This window comes from Chionomys nivalis, chromosome 1 (genome assembly GCF_950005125.1).
Source record: "Chionomys nivalis chromosome 1, mChiNiv1.1, whole genome shotgun sequence".
Classification (NCBI taxonomy): domain Eukaryota; kingdom Metazoa; phylum Chordata; class Mammalia; order Rodentia; family Cricetidae; genus Chionomys; species Chionomys nivalis.
This window is the reverse complement of record NC_080086.1, coordinates 120161261-120171478: the sequence shown is the minus strand read 5'-3', so window position 1 is coordinate 120171478 and position 10218 is coordinate 120161261. Positions and strand designations below refer to the sequence as shown.

The 10218-nt window shown below is 46.4% G+C and overlaps 1 protein-coding gene across 1 annotated transcript; it reads left to right on the top strand.

The window, feature by feature from the left end:
• The first annotated feature begins 8843 nt into the window (after nucleotides 1–8843).
• LOC130885653 (uncharacterized) lies at nucleotides 8844–9789 on the top strand. Its single transcript, XM_057787351.1, has one exon. It carries the CDS (start codon nucleotides 8860–8862, stop codon nucleotides 9616–9618), a length of 759 nt encoding a protein of 252 aa, XP_057643334.1. The 5' UTR covers nucleotides 8844–8859; the 3' UTR covers nucleotides 9619–9789.
• Nucleotides 9790–10218: the final 429 nt, after the last annotated feature.

The following is a 10218-nucleotide window of genomic DNA, read 5'->3' as shown; positions in this document are numbered from 1 at the left end:
TAAACATGGGGAACACTCATCCACTGCCGGTGGGAGTGCAGACTTGTACAGTCACTTTGCAAATCAGTATGGCAGTTTTACAGAAAATTAGGAATCAATCAACCTTAAGACCTAGCTATACCACTCCGGGGCATACACTCAAAGGCTGCTAAATCATACCACAAGGACACTTGCTCAACTATGTTCATAGCAGCTTTATTTGTAATAGCCAGAAACTGGAAACAATCTAGATGTCCCTCAACAGAAGAATGGATAAAGGACATGTGGTACATTTATGTTAAAAACAATGACATCATGAAATTTGCAGGTAAATGGATAGAATTTGAAAAAAATCATCCTGGTGAGGTAACCCAGACTCAGAAAGACAAACATGATATTTACTCACCCATAAGTGGAAATTTGTTATAAAGAAAAATTAATTATACTATGGTCCACGGACTCAGACATGCTAAGTAATAAACAGGGCTTAAGGTGGGACAGAAGGATTTTCCTGGAAGGGGAAATAGAATAGATTCCTCAGATGGATTGATGGCAAGGTGGGCTTGGGAACAGGAGGGATCAAGTGGGGGGAGTGAATACTGAGAGAGACCTAGTATAATGGAAACCCCAGGGGATCTACCCTAGCAAAGATTCCTAGCAATAGGAGACATGGAGCCTGGACCAGTCATCTTCTGCGTCCAGGCAAGGCCTCAAGTGGAAGGATTGGGATGCCAGCCTAGCCACTGAACCTTCGATTCATAGCTTGTCCTGCCTACAGAGTGTTCTGGGAGCAGAGCTTAGCAGAATCGTCATCAAAGAGACCAGAGAGACTTCACCCAGCAACTGATGGGAGCAGGTGCAGAGTCCACAGCCAAACATTAAGGGGAGCCCAAGGCATCCTGTGGAGGAGGGGGAGGAAGGAATAGAGGAACCAGAGGGATCAGGGACACCATGAGAACATGGCCCACAGAACCAACTAACTAGGATACAAGGGGCCTTACGAGACTATAGGTGTCTGTGATGGTTTGAAAGAAAATGACTCTCTGAGTGGCACTATTAGGAGGTGCGGCCTTGTTGGAGGAAGTGTGTGACTGTGGAGGCGGGCTTTGAGGTCTCATGTTCATGCCAAGTGAGACAGACCACTTCCTCTTGCCTTTGGGTCAAGATGTAAGGACTCTCACCTCCAGTACTATGTCTGCATGCCTTGTCTCCCACCATGACAATATGGACTAAAGCCCAGAACTGTAAGAAAGCTGCCCCAATTAAATATTTTCCTTTATAAAAGTTGCTGTGTTCATGGTGTCTCTTCACAACACTAGAAACCCTAAGCCAGGATCTGACCTAAGTCCTCTTCATATGTTATGGTTGTGAAGCTTGGTGTTCTTGTGGCAAGTCTATCAGTGGGCATTGTGGTGGGGGCTGTCTGACTCTTTTGCCTACTTTGGGGACCTTTTTCTTTCTACCGGGTTGCCTGGTCCAGCCTTAATGCGATTGTGTCTGGTCACATGGTAGCATATTATACCATGTTTGGTTGATGTCCCTGGGAGGCCTGCTCTTTTCTGAGGGGAGACGAAGGGAGGGTGGATTTGGGGAAGAGGGGGAGTGGGGGAAGAGACTGGGGAGAAGGAAAGGAGGGGAAACTGTAATCAGGATATAATATATGAGAGAAGAATAAAAAATAGTAACAAACACACAAACAAAAATAACTAAGACTGATTTATTATTGGTAAATGATTTATCTGCATACTCATTTTATTTTTTATATACCTAGGGCCTCATAAAAAGTTTTTCAGGTGAAAAGAGATGGTAAGCCATGAAAGTTAAGGACGCTCTGCCGAGAGGGCAGGGTGACTAGGAAGCAGCCAAGTGCCAAGGCGGTGAAATCTGCTGTGATTGGCATGTCCAGTTCACATGTGAATAACTACATAGCGCAAAACAGTCCGCTCGGAGTCCTGTGTGGGAAGGATCAAGGCCAGGGTGAGCTGCTCCTCAATCCAAGGCTCTCTCCACACTAACGAACTTGTCCAGGAGTCCTAGTGCCCACCAAGTGCCCACGGAGGAGGGGAGGTAAGGAGGTCTCAGCATGCTTCTTCTAGAAGTTCCTCTCTTCATCCTTCCCAGGGATGTACCAGAACACCCAGATGTGACGCTGTGTGTCAACACCTTCCACCCTCTCGGACCTTCCCAGGATGACAAAACAAAGAGCAGCAGCAGGGCCCAGTCTCTGGTCTGCTCTTCCTAGGAGGCCTGATTTGTTTGTTTTGCTAAGCTGGCCAGCTGCAAGCTGTTTGGTTTGGGACTGGAGGATTAGTGTTTTTTTCTTTCAGCATTGATGAAGTCAGGTGAGAAGATGCCCAGGGCCTGGGCTCCCATCTCTCACTACTGCCACTGAGAATGCCTCTCCTCCAACAAAGGTAGAAGCCACTGCTTTTCAAGGCAGGGCGATTCCTGGATACAGACCGCTAGAAGACTAGCCTGCCCCATGGGAGAAAAGACCCCAGCCCTGGAGCGCTACCCCATCCCCAATACTCCCACCCCATCTTGGGAGTCTGTCTCACACGGGGCAGGGAGGTGTGAGGGGGACCAGGCAGAAGAGCAGTTCCTCTCTCAGGCTGCTGAGCTCCCAGGGCTGCCAAAGGCAAATTCTCAGCACAGCCAGGACACTTTGCTCTCAAATGTTTGAACTGCTGCTACCCCATACCAGCCGGCCAGTGTGACGGGGTCTACCACGTTAGGGTCTCAGAGAATCCTCCAAGAAAAGACCAACAGTCTCATATGTAATAAACAAGAGTGCTTTATTCCAACCTTGGGGTGGCACGTGGCGACCACCCAAGGAGGTTGCAAGCTCCTTTTAAGGGAGTTAGGGGGAATTCCAGGGAGGAGGAATTAATCTGGGGCTGATTGGTGGAGGAAAGATGACTGACTCTGGGAGCTGATTGGTGGAGGAAAGATGACTCTGGGAGCTGATTGGTGCAGGAAAGATGACTCTGGGGGCTGATTGGTGGAGGAAAGATGACTCTGGGGGCTCATTGGTGGAGGAAAGATGACTCTGGGGGCTGATTGGTGAAATGTCCTAGTGCTAAGGACTTTCCAGCAGCAGGGTAGGGAAAGCTATCTTTAGTTATTAGGAGTCTGTGGTCATTTGCTGAGCCAGCAGAAGGCTAAAGGGGCATCTGTTGATTGGTTGCCCCTGAGTTGTGGTTTTCTCTGAGAACTGTTTCCTCACCTCCAGCCACCTCCAGTAAACCTAAACTAAGGCCAGGTCCCTGGCAGGGGCTATTAGAAGCCTGTCAAGGCTCTGGTGCCCCCCCCCCACCCTCTCATATTACATTCTAACTTAGATGAGCAATAGTTGAGTTCTGTTTAGTGATTCGTCTGTATGGACTTTTCCTCTTGGTTTGATCAAAAGTTCTTTTAGGGTGGAAACATTTTTCTACAGCCTGAAAACATTGGATGAAAAAATGATTAAATTATACTCGCTGAACTTGAAGCTAGATGATGGACAAACAGTTGGATAAACGGACAACTGAATGGCACATGTCTTTCCCTAAAGGCTTCACAGCAGGACTATTTTCTTCTGTTCAGTCACCAGCAAATATGTATTTAGCATGTGCTAGCTATAGCTTTAGGTCCCTGGAATTAATTCATGAACAAAAGTCAAAAGTCATTGCCCTCATGGAACTAATATGCAAGTGTTGGAAACCCCAAATAATACATATTTTAAAATAAGTAAAGACGCACACAGGACGCCAGAGTGGGATATGTACTATGGAAACAACAACGACATAGAACAGGGGAGATAGCTGGAGGTGGGGAGGCAGGTGTTGTAAATAGGGGTGGCAGAGTAAGTGCAGACATGACAACACTGAGCAAAGATTTGAGGGAGGGAGAGAATGGATCATGGGAATGCCTGGGGACCATTCAAGGACAGAGAATGATAGTAGAGCTTGTCAGTTGGAGCATGCCTCAGGTTTGAAGAGTTTCAAAGGTTCTGTGGAACGATTTTTTTGTGTGTGTGTGTGCACTATGAGTATGTATTACTCTCATTGGCTAATAAAGAGCTAATGGCCTCTAGTGAGGCAGGATTTTCAGGGAGAGAGGACAGTGGGAGGAGGAAGGTCGAGCTTTGAGGAGATGCAAGGAATAAAGGAATGAACACACCATACTGAGATAAGGTCCTGAGCCACATGGTAGAACAGAGCTAAAAACATGAGTTAATTTAAGATGTAAGAGCTGGTTAGCAATAAGCCTAAGCTATTGGCCCAGGATTTATAATTAATATTAAGTCTCTGTGTGGTTATGTGGGACAGAGCTGACTGGAGGTCCCAATGAATCCCCACCTATACAAGGGTATCTGTGACTGAAGTAGAGTTGATAGAGGCAGGATAGGAAATGAGTTTGGAGAGGTAGAGTTGGATAGCCTTGCTAGATGATCTCTTAAAGCCTCAGGGAAATGGAGAGCGACTAGAGGATGTTGAGAAGAAGGACATGGTCTGTTTCTATCTTAAACGAGTCTCTTGTTGACTGAGGTTTCTGTCCTGCCTGGTCCACATAGTCGTTAAGTCCCAAAGAAATCACACAGAGGTCTACATTAATTATAAACTGATTGGCCCAGTATCTCAGGCTCTACTTAACTAAGTCTTATAGCTTATATTAGCCCATATTTCTTGTCTATGCTAGTCATGTGGCTTGGTACGTTTTTTGGTGAGGCAGTCACATCTTCTGAGGCTCAGTCATGACTGTGGACTGTAACTTCCCTCTTCTCAGAATTCTCATTGCCCTGCCTATACTTCCTGCCTGGCTACAGTGTTTATTTAAAATACAAGTGACAGGGTACAGACCATTGTCCCACAGCACTCTCCCCCACACCTTTTTTAAACAAGAACTCTGAATTGAATTTCTTTTGTTTAGCTTTTCTCCTGACCATTATCCATAAAAACTTGTAACCAACATTTTAAACAAAGGTAAACATCCATAATCCATTTTTTGAGAATGTGGGTATAGTTTTCCAAGCTACTTCCTGTTGATTGGAGGTGCTGATAATCTTATGGGAACTAAAGAAAATTTAGAATTATAATCAAGTCCTGACTGGAGTATCCTGTGAGGCTTGATCATCTCAGGCAGCAGTTTTTAATCTGTTCTGGATGTAGAATTCAGACATCTGGGCCATCGGCTCCTATTGGAGATTTCTCATGGGGTCTTCCTTGGTCAAACCTGATTTTTCTTAACCCAGAATGAATCCATAACCTCTCATATCCTGTGGAAACAAAAGCAAAACCTCTTCTCCAAAGTAACATATCTTTTGACTTCAATTTTGAAATCAATGTATTTTCAAAATACCCATCTTGGCATTCAGCAGCAGTTACAAACAAATATCTTTTAGCAGCTGTTGCTCCTTCCTCAGCATTCAAACAATTCAAAAAGAACAAAATAACATAGAGTATCCAGACTCTCTGTGTATTTTTCATCTTTACACGGCTTTATTTTAACCTCTATTTCTTTTATCTTTATTTTTAATTTTTGGCTTTTTGAAACAGGGTTTCTCTGTGTATCTTTGGCTGTCCTGGAGCTCACTTTGTAAACCAGACTGTCCTTGCACAGAGATCTGCCTGCCTCTGCCTCCCAAGTGCTGGGATTCAAAGTGTGTGCCACCATACCCTGAACTCACAGAGATTTGCCTGCCTCTGTTTCCCAAGTGTTGGGATTCAAGGTGTGTGCCACTATGCCCAGCTACCCTCTTTCTTTCTTTTTTTTTTATTTTAAGGACTTTATTCTTTTTAAAAAAAAAATTTCCCAAGCCTGCATATATTTTTAAACACACAGTAAATTGTTTAGAGGTTTTGTTCGTCTTTGAATCTATCTTTATTGTATATCTCTCTTTTTCTGACCACATGAGTCTTTAATTTGCTAAGTTATATGGCTAGGATTAAACTGTGGCCTTGATGGCTGGATCCACCCCATTTCTTAGCTTTCTGAGAGTCTAGCCTCATGCCAGAGGTACTGATTGGAGCCATGCTTATTGCCACAACTCTATGGCATTTCAAGGTCCCTGTCACCACCAAAAAGTATGCAGTCAGCTTTTCATCAACACCGTTTAAGTGTTTGGTGGCAGGACCTCTTAAAAGAGCTTCAAAGTTTTGCAGCTAAAGCTGAGTTAGGAAGCCTCTCTTAAATGAGAGCACTTGCCTGTAACAAACAGAGCCCACTGGAGAAAGTGCTGCTATCAATAAGCTGTGCTTAACTCTATTATTTTATATCTAGAATAACTTCCCAAGCTCTCTCAGGCTTTATGTGGATGCAGTTGTCCACGTGGGTGCCATTTGTTACAGAAGGTGGGACAGTGGTCTTTTATCCTGTTACTTGTATTATTTTTAATAAAATGCTGATTGGCCAGTAGCCAGGCAGGAAGTAGAGGCAGGGCAATGAGAATTCTGGGAAGAGGGAAGTTTCAGTCTGCAGTTGTGACCCAGGTACAGAGATGCAAGATGTGACTGCCTTGCCAAAAAAGGTACCAAGCCACGTGGCTAACACAGACAAGAATTATGGGCTAATGAAAGTTAGAAGAGTTAATAAGAAGCCTGAGACACTAGGCCAATCAGTTTATAACTAATGTAGACCTCTGTGTGATTTCTTTGGGACTTAACGACTGTGGGAACTGGGCAGGACAAAAATCTTAGCCAACACCCTCTAGCTGTCTTTTTTTTTTTTAATATACTGCAGCGAGACAAGGGTGGAAGGTCACTGAACAGTTCAGGTGAAGGTGATGCAGTTCCAGCCAGGAGGGTAACCATAGGGGTGATGAACCTAGGTAACCAGGAGACTGGAACTGTACCAAGTGTGATAGTGATGGCTGTGGATGAAGGAGCAACCTTAAAGGACCAAAGATGCCAAGAAATCAAGTTCCAGAAACCAAGAACAAAGAAACTGTTGTCTTGAGGCTGAGGAAGAAGTCAGCACAGAAGAGAAGATGAGATGCACGAAGTATAGCTAAGATGACCAGACGTTCCCAGTGGACTCGTGAACAGTGACAAGTGCAAGGTGGAAACTGGAAACTGAGACAAAAGGATGGAAGAGAGACTGCGAGGAGACAAGGGTTAGAAGCGGAACACAGAAAACTTCCTAGAGCAGTTTTGTGGCATTGGGAAGCACACAAAAAGTTTTAGGTAACTTTGGCCCAAAAGGTGTTTTTAAAGCTGGAAGTCACAATTCCATGTGTGTACACTGTTAGGAAAGATTTAGGAGGAAGTGAAGAGCTGAAGATGGAGGAGAGAGTGGGAAATATGGCTGGGGTGACGTCCTTGACCAGAAAAGAAGGGATGAGATGAAACACAGGTGAAGAGGTTGGCTCTGCAGATATAGGAAAGAAGCAGGACACTAGTGCAGCGGGGAGGGGGAATGGTGGCCTGACCATGAAGAGGGAATGATGAAGAAGGAAGGCACTAGGGGTTTGAGGAGAAGGAGTGAAGTCTTAGTCATTATCTTGAGTGAGAAAGTGATGCGTTCAGGCTCTGTGTGATAACCTCTAAGTGGGTGATAACCTGTGGGCATGAACTGAAGATGAGAACATTCAACATAATTGTGGTACCTGAAAGATCCTACAGACCCCCTCCTCAGAACCCGCAGCTAGCAGGCTCCCGGGAGAACGTCCTGTTTGCTTGAAAGATTCTCAGGATCAGCAGCTAGCCTGCTCTCGTGAGAGGAAAACAGGATATCTATAAGATAGGACATCTACAAAGCAGGATGACTTCAAAGTAGGATACCTATAAGATAAGAGCAGGATGTCTGCTGCCAGACATCCATGCTGGGAGAGGAAAACCATTCATGCCCCCCCCCCCCCCCGCCTCATTCCGATAACCAAGCTTCTGCTTCTGTAAATTGCTTTTTGCTGCCCTCTTTCCTATAAAAAGTCCTCCTCCCAGTCTGCAGGTGCGCAAGTCCTCCGAAAGACTTTGTCGCCCGCAGGTACCTGTGTCTACTTAATAAACCTCTTGCAGTTTGCATCCGACTCGTGGTCTCGGCCTGGTCTGTGGGTCCGGGGTCTCCACCTGAGGGAAGGTCCCTACCGGGGGTCTTTCATTTGGTGCATTGGCCGGGAAAAGAGGCCCCCACCCAGGGACCACCGACCCACCATCGGGAGGTAAGCTGGCCAGCACCAATTTGTTAGTCTGTGTCTGCATTGTTTATGTTCTTTGTTAAGTCTGTACACTCAGGTCTGGGTGCTCTGTATCTGGCGGGCCCAGGAAGGAGCTGACGAGCTCGGACTTCCACCCCGAAGCCCTGGAAGACGTTCCAAGGGTGTCTGGAGCCCGGAATTAGGTGGCAGCTTTTCCGGAGCTCAATCTGTATCAGCTTTTCCGGAACTCAATCTGTATCAGCTTTTCCAGAGCTCAATCTGTATCAGATGCAAAGTCTTGCTTTGCTGACTTGGGTCTGAATCTGGAGCCTTTTCGGTGCTCATCTGACGGGCCACATTCCAAAGGTGGCCGGAGAGTCTCCGTCTGAATTTTTGCTTTTGGTTTTGCGCCTAAGCCGTGCTGCACGTCCATATTGTTTGTGTCTAATTGTTGGATTTTTGTGTTTAAATATGTTCTTTGTTTTTGTATATCTGTTTGTGCTCGAGCCTAAATCTGGTACCATGGGACAATTGTTAACAACCCCTCTTCACTTAAGAAGGGGGGAAAATTGGGGTTTTAACTGTTTCTCAGAGACTGGAACTGATGGTATTTAATAACAACAATGTCTGTCATTGTACTCTTACTGGAATTGACCTGATGATATTTGTAACTGCTTATAGAAGTTGGAAAAGTTTGACACCCCCTGTAAAATGTTGAGCCTCCTCCATATGCAGGATCAGATAGCCCAGAGGGACCCGAAGCGGCGATGGCCAAGGGGCCCCCACAAGAATCCCCGGCCCTCTCACCTATGGCTGGCCAACAGAGGGACAGACGCGAGCCGCCGCCTGATTCCACCTCCCACGCCCTTCCCCTCCGAGAGGGTCCGAATGGACAGCAACAGTACTGGCCATTCTCAGCTTCTGATCTCTGTAACTGGAAACAGCATAACCCTTCCTTTTCCAAAAACCCAGTGGCGTTGACTAATCTAATCGAGTCTATTTTAGTCACCCACCAGCCCACCTGGGATGATTGCCAGCAACTCTTGCAAGCCCTGCTGACCTCAGAGGAAAAGCAAAGAGTCTTTTTGGAGGCTCGGAGAAACGTTCCAGGCGACAACGGTCACCCAACCCTTTTGCCTAACGAAATTGATGAGGCCTTCCCTCTGATGCGACCTGATTGGGACTTCACCACAGCTGCAGGTAGGGGACACCTACGCCTCTATCGCCAGCTGCTTGTAGCGGGTCTCCGAGGGGCGGCACGCCGCCCCACCAATTTGGCCCAGGTTAGGCAAGTAATACAGGGAAATGAAGAGACGCCCGCAGCCTTCTTAGAGAGGCTCAAGGATGCTTATAGGATGTATACTCCCTATGACCCGGGGGAACTGGGGCAGGCCACTAGCATTTCAATGTCCTTTATTTGGCAGTCCAGTCCGGATATCAGAAGTAAATTACAGAGGCTGGAAGGTCTGCAGGGATATACAATACAGGATCTGCTGAAGGAGGCAAAGAAAGAGGCAGAGAGATAGGGGAAAGAGAGAAGGAAAGGAGAATTTACAAGTATATTCAGAGGAGCAACCAATAAATGAGGAAAGAGACATGAAACAGAATAAAGAATTAAGCAGGCTGCTGGCCACTGTAGTTCAAGGACAAGAAAGAGAGGGAGGTAGGCTGGGAGAAAGGAAGGGGGCCAAAATGGACAGGGACCAATGTGCTTACTGCAAAAAAAAAAGAGGCTCTTGGACCAGGGCATTCTCACTCCCTGCCGGTCACCATGGAATACTCCCCTTTTTACCAGTAAAGAAACCAGGGACTGGGGACTACCAGCCAGTGCAGGATTTGAGGGAGGTCAACAAAAGGGTGGAGGACATGCACCCCACGGTCCCCAACCCCTATAACTTATTGAGCACTCTGCCACCATCCCACGTTTGGTATACTGTATTAGACTTAAAGGATGCCTTCTTCTGCTTGCGGCTGCATCCGGAGAGCCAGCCCCTTTTTGCCTTTGAATGGAAGGACCCAGATCTTGGTCTTTCAGGTCAATTGACCTGGACTAGGCTCCCCCAGGGATTCAAGAACAGCCCGATCCTCTTTGATGAGGCTCTGCACCGGGACCTGGCAGACTTTCA

What these genes read in the sequence shown, in the direction of transcription:
- LOC130885653 (XM_057787351.1), top strand. Translation starts at nt 8,860, where the DNA reads ATGGCCAAGGGGCCCCCACAAGAATCCCCGGCCCTCTCACCTATGGCT.